At 41.0% G+C, this 16,375-nt stretch overlaps 2 protein-coding genes across 6 annotated transcripts in view; one reads left to right on the top strand and one right to left on the bottom strand.

The window, feature by feature from the left end:
- The first annotated feature begins 22 nt into the window (after nt 1-22).
- Nucleotides 23-14,068, top strand: LOC110980652 (uncharacterized). 5 transcript variants are annotated; one of them, XM_087141341.1, is made up of 9 exons: nt 23-211; nt 1,595-1,766; nt 3,065-3,181; nt 3,359-3,514; nt 4,400-4,480; nt 5,442-5,486; nt 6,322-6,423; nt 8,421-8,519; nt 11,568-14,068. In XM_087141341.1, the coding sequence occupies exons 2-9, from the start codon at nt 1,758-1,760 to the stop codon at nt 11,649-11,651; spliced, it is 693 nt and encodes a 230-aa protein (XP_086997467.1). In that variant the 5' UTR covers nt 23-211; nt 1,595-1,757; the 3' UTR covers nt 11,652-14,068. The 5 variants fall into 5 exon arrangements, with proteins under 5 accessions (XP_086997467.1, XP_086997468.1, XP_086997469.1 ...); XM_087141342.1 differs by lacking the exon at nt 8,421-8,519 and having other exon boundaries at nt 26-211; XM_087141343.1 differs by lacking the exon at nt 6,322-6,423 and having other exon boundaries at nt 27-211.
- Nucleotides 12,567-16,375, bottom strand: part of LOC110980646 (chymotrypsin-like elastase family member 2A) — a gene marked incomplete at its 5' end in the record, with an annotated part of 8,490 nt that continues 4,681 nt past the window's right edge. The window contains 3 exons of the mRNA XM_022237528.2: nt 12,567-14,554; nt 14,975-15,123; nt 15,947-16,209. Of these exons, the coding sequence (XP_022093220.2) occupies nt 14,381-14,554; nt 14,975-15,123; nt 15,947-16,209 (586 nt within the window). The remainder of the gene's footprint in view (nt 14,555-14,974; nt 15,124-15,946; nt 16,210-16,375) is intronic.

Here is a 16,375-nt window from a genome sequence, read left to right on the forward strand (position 1 = left end):
CTGAGCATACCGTAGAATGCAGAAACTAGAACTGTAGGCCAAATTTGTACGGTGGCAACGAACGCGAGATGACGCTGCTTTCCTGTAGACTGTGTATGCCTACTGTCATGACTGTACAGTTGAGATTTTTTTCCAGTTTGTCAAGTGTACTTTAGATCAAGTACTTGACATCAAGCTGATCAGGAGGCTGTAACGGTAGCTGCCCAAATCGGTAACATAACAATTTCACGTTTTCTACGTGTTCTCGCGGTCGGAGGTTGCATAGGCCCCTATGTATTTACACTCACGTCTGGGCAAAAGAGCAACTCTCCATTCACTTTGTAATTTGTACAGGGACTTGTATGTTTTCCTCCTTTTTGCTGCAACAATAATAGGCCCTAAAACTAACTAAAACCTTTTCGTTACAGCACAGTGTGTGGGAAATATTCATGGCGCATAAATTGTGAAATTTCGGGCATTTGAATTTGATGTAAACATTGAAAAGAAGAGTTAAGTCAATAATTCAGATTTTTTCCTATTACTAGGCCTATGCCCATGCAAGGCCTTGACTTGTAAACTGCAACACTATTTTTGCCCCCTTGAGTTTTGGGTGTGAAATATGGAATAGCCAACAATTGACCAATCGGAGAGAAGAATGAAGACTCATTGATGTCATGCCGTGAGAATTGGTTGGATGTTGTTCCAAAATGATTCAGGCCTCGGCCGAGGGGCCTATTGCAAGCACGTCTGGCATGTTTGGGCAAAGGGATTGTGACATGACATTTTGGGGATCCTGTTCTTATAATAGACGGAAAACCTACATTTTACCATTTGGATTCACCTTGGCAGATGACTAGGACATCATGCTCAATAACTGTAGGGTTGATGTTGTGAAAAGAGGCAGGGTTTCGAGGGAAAACTGTGTTTTAACACATGATGGCACATGGTGAATTCCGATTTGCACAGTGGGTTAATATCAGTAAAAAAGTCACATTTTTTCACAATTTATAATTCAAAATTTCCAAAAAATAAGCTCAGCGCAATAAAGAGAGCATTACATGTACCTTTGAAACTTTGGGAGGGGGCGGGACTGACCAGTTTTACAAGATTAAAACAACAAAAACTTGGGGTCCCTGGACCATTTCATTACGTCATTTTGTTAGGTCTATTGCTTGTTTATCATCACTCAAAGTCAAAGTTTTTGGCAGGAGGGCCTTTCATATTTGACAGTTGCACTGTGATGCTATCAGGGAAAATGGCTAGGACAGAAGTCAGACACGGTTCACACTACGGCAGGGCACCATATACAAAGTACAGCATAAATGATCAGCACATGTCTGTAGGTTTGTAGCACAAGGGAATGGAATTTACTTCTACGTCAAATGGAATGGAAATTACTTCTTTAGTGTAGTTTGATGTTTTGTTGGCAGTATGTGGCTGACATTTGACCTAACAGCTTCAAGGTCAGGAGGTCAACAGTTGTTGTCAATGCAGGCAAAGCTAGAGATGGAGACAAGCCAAGTACTGGAAAAAGAAAACCTTGAATCTGGAGTGCTGATGCATTTGTAAATTGTTAGTAACAAACCTTGTACCCTCCAAATGTTTTGGTAAACAGGTGATTCCTTATCGTTGCTGAAATCCTCGGCCTTCATGAACGAGTTTCTCCTCAAAGCAAGACTCACGTCAAGATGATTAGGATTAATTCTTATATTGGTCACTGGTGTTCTTTGGAAGGCACATAGCATTTTGTTTACTTCATCGCCTGTAGAACATGTAGAATGGACAGCGTAAGTTGAAGTAGCCTATATGCATTGTCATTGTCTGTTTTGTTTTATTTTGAATTTGTCATATGTCATTTTTGTTTCAATGGGTGGACTGTATCTTTTTTGAGGGTATGATATGAAATTTCATATTGAAGAAAGATATAGTTTACCTTTCAGAAGGATAGTTTGCCAATTGTTTGGGTTTGTTTAGTGCTGTGATCCAGAAGAACCCGATATCAAAACCATCCAAAAGTACCTGTCACTAGGTGTGCAACCTCCTCGGATTAGCTGATTTCCTTGTGTTTCACTTCATACTCATGGCATTGGAAATTGAAAAATACTGTATAGCATCTTCAGTGTTATAGCTAGGCCAGTCGGTGCCTTTCGGGGATCTCCACCACAGCATTTTACCGTCCGGCACTAAGCTTGATGAAACAGCCCACCGACTGTTAGAGAATCCTTAAAAATCCCAGAAGAAACATTAGTCACTATCAAAATTTCACATTTTTACCTGGAAGAATTAAAAGAAAGTAAAACTCTCTGAAAAAGTGATGTAGAGTCCCGCCCTCAATCGGGCCCCTGGACCCCCGGCCATGACCTGCGTGAATCCGGTCACATTGCTTCCTCCATTTGCCTTTACTAAATTGTCCTGCACTAAAATACATGTATGGCTGGCTATAACACTGAGTGTCTTGTAAAGATTGGAATTTCCTCATGTTTTGTTAAAGTCCAAGTTGCAAGCCTGTGTCATCTTCCATTTTTGTTCAAGCATTGCTTGATAAACATATGCTTTGTTAAAATGTGTGCATTGTTTGGATGTGTTTATGCAATTTGTCAAACCCTACTGTATTAAAAGTGACGTCTTTTTGTTTAAGTGTTTTGGTATTGATATTTTGTTCATTGTTCAATTATTTCCACAGTTTTGCATACATACATGTGTACAATGTCAATTTTCAAACACTACATATTTATACCGGTAAATGTGGGGAAAGCCATGGAGGCACCCACTAAAAAGCTTATGATTGTGGGCCTTTGAAGCAGTTTAAAGTTACTATTAATTAATTACCACTCACAAAAGACAAACACTTACTCTGTATGTCAGTATAAATACCTAAGTTTGAAATAACAAATAAAAATAGGAAAAATGAAAGGGAAAAAGAACCCTGGAAGATTCGAGATGAAGCTAACCAATTCTACATTGCATTCCTGCAAACCATTACATGATATAGATCACTGTATTCCTGCTGTGAACACATTGTCTTTGCAAGTATTTCACATGCAGTAAAATGTGAATTACCTGCCTTTCTGTGCCTTGTTTGCAGGCAACAACAGCTGCCCCAAGTGAGCCCGCCTTACCCGTCCCGGTGATTGTTGTCCTAGCAGTTGGAGGATATCTCGTTCTCATCGTTCTCCTCGTAGTGATTCGCCAGTTTCTTGTGGTGAGTCTGAGTGATCAGAGATCTGTGTATCTGTGTATTCTTCAACTTATGACACAGTCCATACAATTAATGTTTGGAGGATGCATTTCACTGCAAGTGTAAATGTCCGCTTCCGATTGAGGGCCCTTAATGTGGTAATACTTCTTTTTTCTCTTCACTGACAACTTCCTTGAATAGGCTCGAGGTGTATGCATGGCCTGTGCCCCGTGCGGGAAGGAGGATGGTAGTCTGCAGTGTTGTGATTGTTGGATCTCCTGCGCTGAGGGATGCAATTGCTGTGCTTACCCCAATGTCAAGTCCTGCTTAGATTCGGTGTGTGGTCCGCCCGATAATGTAAGTAGGAATGTAGAAAGACACAAAGACTGTGGGCTTCCTTTTTGTTTTGGATTTGGTTTGATCTGACACCTCATATTTTATTCAAATCGTGTATGTATGAATTAATTTTTACACTCACACACTCACTCACCGACTGTCTGAGCGAGTGACTCACTGACTGACTCACCGACTCACTATTCCATAAATTGGTGGCAAGAAAACTATTTTAATCCTCATTAAAATATACATCAGCTGTTCTTTCACATTACACTTTTACGTTTGATTTTGAGAGTTTTTTCATGGTACTGCAGGAAAATGTGATGCTATCTGAAGAACAACCCATCACATAGAACAAATTTACGTCTTATTATTATAAAATTGAAACTTGCCTCATTTTTGGATGTTCTGATCAAATGAAGTTCAAGAGTTTGTAAAATTAAGAACCAAGAAAATCAGAGGCCAATTTTGTTGAGCTACTGAACTTGGAAGTTAGCTAAGCAAAGAAATATGTGCAGAGTAAAAATGGGTCAGCAACCAAATGATAATGGTATGTACCGTATGTATCCTGTGACTGATGCTCTACTAAGTTTTGCTTAGCACAGAAGTTTACTAGGCATAAGATTTTATGCTTAAATTAGGAAGTTGGATTATGCACCAATTGGATAGGCCCATCAGATCACAGACAAGGTAGAATCAGGAAAAGCAACCATTTCAACTTCCAAGGCGCTGGAAGTATTGCCTGCCCTCATGTTTATGCATGACTTGTGGCCACGTCTGCAGTCTTGAGGCATTCCAAATGTACTCGGGTCACAGCCAAGCAGCACATGCATATGTAAACTTAGACATTAACATACACATTTATGTTAATTAATGCATGAGGACATGTTTATGAACTACTTTCAGAGGTGCAGTATGACCAAATGCGTGTCCTGCCAGACATGTCAGAACAACACCTGCTGCGGGGATGAAGCGTCAGGCTTTGAGGTATGTGATGCCATAACCCGACAACAAATGGAATCCTATTATATCATCTTCGGGGCACTGATTTGACCATAACGCACTGTGTTTCTTTTTCGTTTTAACCTAAACAGAGCACGTTCACGCCTGTGACTGTGCTATAGGCGCAGCTTATCTACAGGTTTTACATACTGGTACTATCTACTATACACTAACCAGAGCTAGATCTTGTGTGTTAGAAACTCTCTGTGCCGTTGTTGTTTTCACTGTCCTCACAAGCCCTCGCAGGTCACTGAGTCTTGAAGTCAGGCTGGTCAAGTGAGCTGTGACAAAAGCACAGACATTCAGGGCTGTAAATCCTATATGTATGTACTCAGAAACAGCATAACCTACACCAGTGTACACATGCGCATAAGCCAAGGTTCCTCACTCACCCCGATCACAGCTGTGGGATTTGCGGAGAATCAAATCCTTTTCCATAATAAGCAGCTGGATTCTTTTGAAAGCCACGAAATGGTGCCCAAATATAAGGGGATTGTCTTGAATGGACAGTGCACACCGTTGGTCCCACACTCACGCGGCAGTGAGTTGTTGCTTTTGAGGAATGATGTTAAAGCATTTTAAACTTATTTTTTTTGTAATCATTTCTAGAACTAAGAATACCTTTTTGAAGTTTCCGATACCATTAGGATCAGAACGTCCAGTTAAATGGCTTTGTCAATCATTTTCTCAGTCTGACAAATGTTTTTCTTAAGTCAAAGCACTACCTGTTATTCTATGCCAGCAGTGGGCTTTCTAATACTAACATGTGTGTGAACTTTTGTTGTTGGAATTACTTCAGCCTCGTTATTTAGTATTAACACTTTCATTGACATGTTCCTTCTGATTTCCTGGAAGTGGTACCGTACATGTTTGGTTTTAAGACCCTTCTCCTATGATAGGCTTCTGCATTTCCTTAACTAACTCCACCCTGACTTTGGTTTTGTAGTCCTGTTGTGGGACTGGGGACAGCTGTAGCAATCAAGGATGCGAAGTGAGTATGCGTGCTTCCGAGATCATGAGCGTTTGTGGCCTGCCTCCTGCTCCTACAGCACTGCACAACATCTCATTGCCTTGCGTTGATCCACACTTGTAATCATGCTCCCCTGTGTAGAGCACGCACCATAAAGCGTGTCATCTATATAACTTGATGAACGTCTCAGAACTGCATACTTTTACACAGGTTGTATTTTCTGCTGGGAACACCTGTTTTTCAAAAGCAGATTTTGACCAACACTGCCAGATAATATTTTCTTTGGTTCTCCCCAATTAAAACCTGATGGACCTGCAGTTTCCAGAAAGACACAATTGTGTCAGTCTGTGTGGAACTTTTTGAGAGTGAACCATTGAAACATAATGAAATAGAAGTATTACCCAGATCACAGAAATTCATATTTTGGCAGTCCTAGCAATATCTGGTTCAGTTGGGAAATCTTATATCATCAAATTGACTATTTAGCATAGAACTATGCTCTGCCTGGTTTGTGCAAGGTTCAAACACCATTGAACTATTCCATCTCCATCCTGTATGTTCACACTCTTATTTTTCTGCTTTCAAACGCGGAATAATTTATGTAAACCCATTCAATGTGCCATCCTGAAGTCAGTAGTGCATGAAACTGTAGTTTGGGAATATGTTATCGAATTTTATTTTTTTAGTCTTAAAAAAGTGTACTCGTTACGAAAAAAACTATTTATGCCTGTGCGCATGACACATCTCTGGCTAACACCAGGCTGTGTACATTGATAGTTACTTTGGCTTCTACTGGTTGCTCGTCACTTATCTTTTGACTTGTATGCTCTTTCTCCCTGCTAACCCTTTCCTGTAGTCCTGTTGTTCTTGGGGGTCCCCGTCAACTTCATGTTGTGGGGACCCCGACTCGCCTTGTTGTGGAAACAATAATAACTCGTGCTCCTGTTCACACTGTGAAGTGAGTACTGTCTTCCCTTCCACAGAGTCGATAAATGTGTGGCTTACTGCTGATTCCATTTCATTTTCACCATGTGCAATGTCCGTATTCTGTACAGTGGCGTGAGTGACCAGAATCACCCGATGAACATCACGGGTAGTGTCGTAGCAGACTCTCGCGCCATCAGTGAAATTATGCCTCATTTTCGAATCCTGTTTGTATCATGATTTGCGTCATAACAGGAACAGTGTGAAATGTGATGAAAAAGAAGCATTATTGTGATCACATGCATTCATTTGTTGCAGAGCCAATAATCCCAAATCAACCTGATTCAGTTGGGGAATTTTTTATCAGTGAGCACTAGTAGAGAATTATGCCGACCGTCTCAAGGAATGGTTTGCTCAAGGTTGAAACACAATTGAACCTCATATATCTGTATTGTCAAGTCTGACCACATCTGCATTGAATTGTGATCACATTTGCTCCATGCTGAAAGGCCTGGCTCAGAGCTGTTACCCACTCCCTAAGATTGACCGGTCCAACACACTGTACATAGCTGGTACCCACTCCCTAAGATTGACCAGTCCAACACACCGTACATAGCTGGTACCCACTCCCTAAGATTGACCAGTCCAACACACCGTACATAGCTGGTACCCACTTTTTACAGATAGTGCCTGTAACTTACATGATTTTAAGTTGATTACTTTGAAACTTGGTACTCGGAATTTACTTTTCACTCCTTTCTCATGTTCAAGAGTCCTCAATCATCCAATTTCAATATGATTTTACGTACACCCCCAGGGGTTAAGGGTTATAAAATACATGTTGTTTGCCCAAGTGAATTGTTATTTTACATTCTGCTTCATTCATTGGCTGAAGCTGATACCTTTATTTGGCAGCGCAGGTGTACGCTTCTTCCTGAGCTAAAGAAATCAAACTAACATTGATGTAATACATCTCGCTTTGCCTAAAGTATCCAGTTTGCATCATACTTTGTTCTTCACAGAAGTGCATTTTGGGAAATGCCTTAACCCTAACCTTCCCCAACCACACAGAATTAAACAGTAGTGAAGTGTTTAATTCTGTGGGGATAGGTCTGGTAGGCCAAGACAGCTGGCTTTTGCATTGGGTTTGGCATACCTCAGAAAAACAGCCAACAGCCTCTGTGCACAAAGTCCCATATGGGTGTTCAACTTTGTGTGAATGGGGAAGGTTAGGGCCAGCAACCCTTGGGGGGTTAGGGTTAATCTAAAACATCCCTCTTGCATACATGTGGTGAAGCTGTATTATCAGTGTTAAGTATTGTGTGGAGAATCTTTTGAGACTTGTTCTATCTGTCGTTAGCTACTGTCCATATTTCACCCCTGTGATAGGGTTTGCATATTTGTCACAAAAAATGGTTTCCTTTGTAATCTGAGTGATACGCTGAATTTTGACAGTTGTCATTGCGCACAAAGTATAAATGAATGTGTTACTTCGAATGTACGCATGCAGTGAAAATTTAAGTCAGAGTCAAAAGGGTTTTGGGGGGGCCTGCTGCTGGAAGAAATCATGTAGAGTTGCAGAATTTGTCGCTGTGCTGACTCTAACCACATGAATTGAACTGCAGTACAAGTACAGTGTGTAGTTACTGTCTTGAATCAAATACTGTGCCGCTGTGCTGGTTATTTACTCATGTACATGCATTTATGAAATGCTCATTTTCTTTTTAAAATGTCAGTATATTCACTTGTTTTGTTTTGCTTTCTAGTACAGAATAATCCTACAAAGCTTGAATTGTGCACAAACATGCTATTCTGAAGCCAGGAGCATGTGTAGCTGGAGTTTTGTTTTGTTTCTTTACTTTCTAAACAGAAATGTGCTCATTACAGAAATCTTTACACCTGTATGCGTAGACATTCATTGTATCTATGGCTAACACCAGGCTGTGTTCATGTACAGAGTTACTTTAGCTTCTACATCCCTTATCTTTTGACTTGTATATACCGTTTCTTCCCACTAACCCTTTCCTGTAGTCCTGTTGTTCTTGTGGGTCCCCGTCAACTTCGTGTTGTGGGGACCCCAACTCGAAGTGTTGTGGAAACAATAACTCGTGCTCCTGTGCACACTGTGAAGTGAGTACTGTTGATTCGTGTCCCATAGCGCTGTTTCCATTTTATTCTTACCATGCGCAGGCTCCATACGGTACATAGTGTTCAGTGGCTTGAATGCATAGAACCACCTGATGTTTTATTGGTCACATCATAGCAGGTTGTCATGCCATCATCACTCCAATTATGCCTTTCGTTTGGACAGTACATGTATGTGTTGCAAATGGCTCGCATCAAAACAATCTGTCTGCTGCCCGGCAGAACGGTGTTTTAAACACCATCAAAATGTGAGCTGTGGTAACAAAAGAATACCTGCCTATGTCCCTCTCTTGGGCTCACAACAAATTGTTGAATGAGTGATTGCCACTGGTATGGTGGTTGATTATGATGTCATTGTCTTAAAAGGGCTTTCACTCTGTTTGACCAAACAGGGTTCTGTACAGAGTTGGTCAACCTGGCCTTGCATTAGACAGATGGCCATAGATTGATAGCACTCAGTTATGTATTCATACATGACCAAGTGCTGACTTCAATAGAGGACAACACATAGATTTATATAGGATGTGGGAGAAAATTACTGAAACGAATGTGCATTTCTACAATGTATTAGAGATCAAAGCTTACGAGGGGTTTGTCTGAAGTAACCACATTTTCACCGTCATTGCTACTTTTCAGCAGTCATCAGTGTTTCTTACCAATTGGATCATTCATTTCTTGTCACATCAAAACTTTTATTGAGAGGTACAAGATATTCCGGGTACTTATTTTATAACGTTGTGGAAAAGAGTCTCTTCAACCTGACATGCGCGTTGCCTTCCTTTATACAAGCAACCTGCATACATACATATATGCACCCATACCTGGATCACATACAAAGTGTGGACATTCCTTTGTTGTCCTGTGGTTAAGGAAACTTGAGGAAAATTCCCTTTTTTCCCACTAGAATGACTCCTTGAGCTGGATTTGTGATGATGATCTCCTAGACTGTTCCTCTTCATTTTGCCACCGATAACCTTGACCCCAAAATGCCTCTGAAACTGTTTTTCAGAGAGGGGAAAACATTGTGTGGACGTGTGTGAGTCCACACAATGCCATCGCACCCTACATTATGTGGACTACCACACTACGTACATACATCTGTACATACATACATACCTGGAAACATGTTTTTTTGGCAATTGCGGACGTTCCTATTGTCCTCTTTTGTTCATACTTTAACTTTTTTGGAAGGCTTCTAATATGTTTTGTACACGTTTGGCAATCGTGGACGTATCAGGACTTGTGGACGGTCATTAATTCTTTTGTTTAACGTCCACGATTGTTAGGGAACATCAGGGCATACATACATGTACATGCATCATGCATACATACATACATACATACATTTTGGAGATGGACCATGAACCAACCCCATTTATATAACCTGTTACCAGTACATGTACTAACATATGCATACATTGCATGACAAAGCTGTGAGTGTTCATGCGTTTGTGACCGACTCCACAAAAATGGGTATTATGGGACTTTTTTTCAAACTGAGTCACATACACATTTGAATTGGTTACATTATAAGGTGTAATTTGGCACAGGTTTAAACCCTGTGGCATTTTGTAATCTGGAGATATATTGATTTTTGTATATAGTCATATTATACCCATTAACAGAAATACTTTCAGAGATAAAGCCCTTTAACCACTTGCTGCCGGGTGGTTGAAAAATGCAATGCACATAATCAGGCCTTTTCCAAGATGTTCAGTTTTCAAAATTCTTCAAAAATTCATTATTCAATTAATGGACGTTTACACCCACACAGATTACTGTCTGGTGGCCACTTTAGTCTGACAGACAAAATCTATTGATGCCCGAGTATTTCAGCCAGGCCTGCAGCCTTGTAAAAAGAGTCCAGATTGTGCGGTGTTATATAACTTTCTTTTGTTCACGAACCTGGCACAGTGCGCTGCTGACCTCTTTTCAATAGGGGCCAGATTAGCTTTCAGAGGTGCTGTGTGGCTCATCACAGCAGTGGTGGAGCGCTTTTGAGTGAAAAAATGTCGTTAATGCCCAGCAGCCTGGTCTTTTGTTGCAAGGCCCAGTTCCCTATGTCCCATTTCAGGTTCCCCAGCTCTGTATATAAAGCCTACGTGCTGGAAAACGGGTCCCCCCGGCAGCAAGTGGTTAAACACAGGAAGTGGAAAAAGAAATCAGCTGAGAAGAAAGTCTTGAATAGCCATAACAACAGTTAGGTTTCTTGTATGAATTGTAAAAGTAATGATATAATAGAAGTCATTAACCCAGAAGTCAAAAATCACCCTCTCCACATCGAAGAGCCCTTAGCGTGGAATAGCACAGCATCCCTTAATACCCTTTTTGGCAGAGCAGGTCACATTCACATGTACATGTACAAGACTGAGTGAAACTGAACATAATGTGGTTGAGCAGTTAAATGTAATAACTTGAAAACTTGATTTAACTGTAACACATTAGACAATTCAGTAACAGCTACAGTGGTCTACTTCAACCCATCTCTTAGTTTAATGACTGACAGTATTTCAGATGTTTATTTTTCACACATTTTCAAGTCCAGTTTCTTCCAAATTAAAGAAGAATCACCAGTCATGCCATCACGGTTTTGCAACCATTGTCTGTAGTTTGTGCTTCAAGTATGTACATGTATGCATCTCTTGTGACACCCAGGGCTAACTTTCATTGCTCTGCTGACTTGGGAATCTTGTGCTTTTGAACACAATTCTGTGCTTGCAGCATGGACGACTCTTTGCTACATCTGCAAGCCCAGAGCAGTGCATTTAAATGCACAAAATTCCCTGCTACTGCTTATATGGTAAGCAGAGCCATGAATTTAATTTGGGCCCGGACCACAACTTTGGACAGTTTTGGGCACAGGGACTGTGCGGGATGCCTCCGGCCTTGCTGGCAAATCCTGTCTGGAAACTGCGTGGATCAAATACATTTTTCCCATCAAGTGTCACTTGTGGCTTTTTGTCCAGCCAAAGGTGTTCCATTGTCAATTCGTCATTTAACGTCTTCCTTCTCGTCATTTCTCCCCTCCACTAGTGTGCTGGCTGCGACTGTGCCTGCCAGGCCCCAGAATGTGACACCATCGACTGTTTCTGCTTCAAGGTCAACATGCACAACTGAAATCCTCTTGACACTTGTACTTTGTGTCCTGCAACACACGTGTCGCCACTGGCAACAGTAGGTTTGGGAGAACGTATCAGTACTTAAGTTGTCATTTTTGTGTTGAACATTTTCCAAAAGTGTACCATGTTTTGCAGGGGAAAGCTTTCGTTTTTCCCTAAACTTTGAACTTTCAGTGCAAGTTGTTGAGATTGAACGATCGCTGCGTGTAGAAGCATGGCGCCCTTTACACAGCCCCAAAGCTCTGCGTTGGAAGCATTTGAACCCAAACGATATGCCAACCTTTTTCACTCTAAGACAAGCGAACATGGCTTGTGGTCATTGCTCCAATTTTGCTACATGAGAGCACATGAAGATTGTCACCCAACGTGGCAGTGCATAATGTTCAGATGTAAAGCTGTATTCATATATGTTCATGTACTTCCTCCGAAATGCAAGTCATCTGTGTACCTGAGTGTACATGTGTATGTGTACATTCAAGGCAGATGTGTACATATATCAAGGTCAACCTTTTTTTTTTCTCTTTTTTTTAATGCTTCTCTCCAGCCACCTGGATCTGCGAACTTTTGTACCAAATGTTTTTCTGACTACAAAGTGGTCAAAGATAATTTGATGGGCATGTACCAATACGTGCTCAGGTCTAATATTTGTTTGTTTTTTGGCATGTTGTGAGTAAATAGTTTTTTTTTCCTCTTATCGCTTAGTGAGGATTCACTTTCTCGTGTGCCGTAGGCTAAACTTTATGATTTTGTGTACATGGACTTCTCTGTGACTCTGATCAACTCGGACCTTGTCAAAGAACAAATAAAACCAGAGTAATGACAGCCTTGTTACCAGTCAATTGTGACCTAGTCATTCAGGGTTTCCGCGGAAAGCATTCATTCCAGAAAGAAATAATGCCATTCACTAAAACGCTCCTTGGTGAAAACTTTATTAGCTAAAGAAACTATTTTTAAACAAATAAAGCTGTTACCACACAATACATGCACCTCCTCAGGTCCTCAAACATTTTTATCAAGTGCTTTGTACAAAGGCTACTTTTGAAATACGGACAGTGGCATTCACACAGAGTTGTCTGCAGCTTATCTGTTACTTTTCACGTGGACCGAATATTTCTACTCCATTTTCCAACTTTAAAGTTCCTAACTTTGGTAGTACATGTATTTAATAAGCCATTGAATGTTAAAGGCACCACTCACACAGCATGTGTTGAGATAACCATCAGTGGTCAATCATTCAGAACACACAATAATTTCACAATGAAAATGTGAAGCAAAAAAATATTTTGCTTTCCTCCCCAGAGATATTTGTGGGAATTTTAATAGAAGTGAGACACAAGTCACTGTTATTTTAATCGTGCACTAACAAAACTTGCGTTCCTGTTTGCTCTTCAGGGTGAGACAAAGTATTGCTTGATTATTGACATGTACACTGATATGAAGACTACCTTGCCAGACATTGTGCATAGTTTGTATGACCCACTATTTTGGATTGAGTTTGGATTTTTGCCCTGCCCAACGTGTATTAGAACACTGAAAAAACCCACAAGCGTACTCTGGTGGAACTCGAACCCAGGACATCCTGCTTACTAGTGCAGACGTCTTAACCACTCGACCACTGAGCTTGCCGGTGTCGGCTGGCTGGTTCGAGTCAGATGTAGCAGTGGGTACTGCAAACAACTTATTTCCAAGAATGGATTTGCTCCAGGGAGATGCTAATTAATTTTATCTACTATTCTGGAGTTGATCAGTTTTTGAACTACTTATCAAATTCAAAACTTCATTCCAAAGATGTAAATACCGTATGTACTTTTTTTTTGAGCAATGTGATTTAAGTGTACAATACCTACTAGGCTTTAGTGTTTTGATGCAGTGCAGTGTGCTGTATTTATTGCAGCAGGTTGGTGTTCGTGTTTTACAGTAACCCATATCCACAGATATTTTTGGCAGTTATTAACGAGAATGGATAGGTTTGAGGATCTGTCGGGAAGAGAGGGCAAATTTTTACTATTAAGAACAAAATACTTGAAACTGGACTTAACTCAGATGGTGCTAGTTACAATACCTCCAGTTATTGTCATTGTTACACACGGCTGTACTTGAATTCGGCACTGAATCAAAGTCTAGACTGAATTTGTCACCTGGCAAAGTTTCAAGTTACTTGAAATTATAGTTTTCCCATGACAGCATGTAAGATAAGGCTTTTTGTATAACGGTGTTCTAAGTACATGTACTAGTTTGTATGGCCTTGTCTCCAAGACAGAGTTGATTCACTTAAAACTTTGGCTATGAATCTTCAAGTGATTTCCGTGTTGGTTTAGTGACCTGTCACTTTTTAAGCTACAGTAGTGAATAGTGAACAAATACATGAAAATAAAGAGGCCTTTTTAAGTTGTTAAAGACCTCAAAGTGAATGTACCGTATGTATTCCTATTGCAATATTATTTATCCATGGAACTGACAAAAATGACTGACATTCTTCATCATATCCCTTAGTATATCCCAACATGATATATCTTTCTTGCAGGTCTTAAAATAAGGGGGGAAATTTTGTACATGTACCATAAACACCAGGTAAGTACAAGGAAATTTTCAAGTTATAATAATTGGGCCATCACTACTGCATTGTTTTCTTTATTTCCATGTCTTTACATTTCAGATAGAATTATTTCAACTGGGTGGATTTGTTTCCTTGTTACAAAGGATCAATGATTAAACATGAGTTTAAATCTAGGAATTCATTTTCTCCTCGAGCCAGACAGTGAACTCTGACACCTTTGTGTACACCCCGGGCAATCCAGGCGTACCACATCCAAAGCCATAGCTTGTTATCCCCACCACATACCATCTGAGGTAGCCCTGGGTGTCGACAGCTGCACAGGACAGGGGACCTCCAGAATCGCCCTGGACATGAGTAACAAGAACAGGTGATTGGGTCATGACTTTGACATGAGGTCCTTGAACCCTAGGAGGGAGGGAAAACATGCAGTGAGGAAGCGAGGCTAATCGAAAATCGTGTACTGTCCATCAACAGTTCAGCATCTGTTCCATGATTACAGTGGCAGCATGCGGCTGTGTCAGATACGCTGTAGTTTTTGTGCACATTCTGTTAAAAATTGTCAGCTTTACCATGCTGGGGATAACCCCATGGAAATAGGGCAGGACGTGGTCTGCAATCACTGCTGTACTATAGTGTGCATTTGCATGTGTCTCTTGTCTGAAATAAGCACTGGTTTGTCACTGTCAAGTGTCTCCCTCAGCATTTTCACGAGGCGCCCTTAATCAGGCTCACATCTGCATGTTCAAGCACCCAAAGACACACACCTGACAGGCATCAACTTGTCCGAGTAGATTCAGTGACTCAGATGCGCAGATCATGGAGTCCGTCAGATCAATTATGTCAGCACACTGGCTCTGAGGAATAAGCACAACTTGAGCGGCTTGAAGATTGTAAGGCAAAATACCTCCATATGCTGCAAGTTGGAACAAATTAGCATTCATTAATAACAGTTTTTTTTTTTCTGTCAAGGGCTCTGCCCTCAACAAATGACAGCCAGGTATTGCTGTAAACTGTCTAGACAGGACCATCAGATATCCAGCTGACAGGCCATTCTGTCATGTTCATTATTCGTCTGTCGCATATTCAACTAACTATGGCCAGATAACCTTTTGGTCAGCCATCCTGCTTGCATATGTGTGTGCTGAACAAGCAGCCAGACAAGCAGCCAGATACATGTGTAGTAGCCAGCGACAACCGTCCAAATGTCTGTTAATCTATATGTACCATGTCGATATTCGACCTGCCAGAAAACGGACTAGCCTGCAAGAAGCCGAACAGTGTGTTAATCGGTCAACCAAGGGCCAGCCGGCGAGCTGGTGATGATAAACCGTCAAGTTTATGCACAGTAGACCACGATTAACTAGTCATCCATCAAGGCTTACCAGCCCATGATGTACAGCTGAGAGATCCGGATCACTTGGCAATTTTAATTATTTCTGTCTAACTTCCTAAAGTACGTTTTCATGTTCAGTCTTCTTGACTCCTTCCAAATCCACCCCTCTGCTGGAAACTAATGGCATATTCCTTATGCTTATAGTCTTTCAAGGGATTATCAAGACCCATCAAAGGTTATATAACAACTCAGCTGTGGCTTCACTCAGTCTTGCAATATCTTCCCAAACCTCGCGAGTAGATTTATGGGAGATCTGGAATGACACCACCGTACCAACAATCAATAATAAACAGCTGGCACTCCTACCATTCATCCTGCTCCCAGAAACAAAACCAACACTTACCAATTGATCCCCACCCACTGATGAAGCAAGCCGAGTCGCTGCTGAACTGCTGCACTGGTTGCCAGGGGAGACAGGCCATCTGAATGCGCCCAGTGAACGACACTGGAATGTTCAGCACCATCAGTGCTATGTCATTGGTATCTTTGAGTACATCGTACTGCTCATGGACAAAGACTTTTGTGACGTCTCTTATTTTTTCCCCTCCTTTCTGCCGTTTTTTCCGACCCAAATAGACTCTCCAACGGGTAGGTAATTTGTCCACACTAAATCAGAAGGGAAAAACATTATGGTGTTTGAACTGGGATTCATGAAGGCATTTGTGAAAGGTTATTTGCTCTGACAAGCAGATTGGAACATTCTGCACTAAAGGGTTGAACTATCCTAACCCTGTTATTACGCCTCTCTCAATGCAAGAATCCCAGTTTCTTT

The sequence above is a fragment of the Acanthaster planci genome, linkage group LG09, assembly GCF_054643075.1.
Source record: "Acanthaster planci isolate LZ-2023a linkage group LG09, COTS_SCS, whole genome shotgun sequence".
In the NCBI taxonomy this organism is placed as follows: Eukaryota; Metazoa; Echinodermata; class Asteroidea; order Valvatida; family Acanthasteridae; genus Acanthaster; species Acanthaster planci.

Excerpts from the sequence above, each read along its gene's own strand:
- LOC110980652 (XM_087141341.1), top strand. Across the intron at positions 6,424-8,420 it reads GCTCCTGTTCACACTGTGAA|TCCTGTTGTTCTTGTGGGTC; the intron begins GTGAGTACTGTC and ends CCTTTCCTGTAG. Across the intron at positions 8,520-11,567 it reads GCTCCTGTGCACACTGTGAA|TGTGCTGGCTGCGACTGTGC; the intron begins GTGAGTACTGTT and ends CCCCTCCACTAG.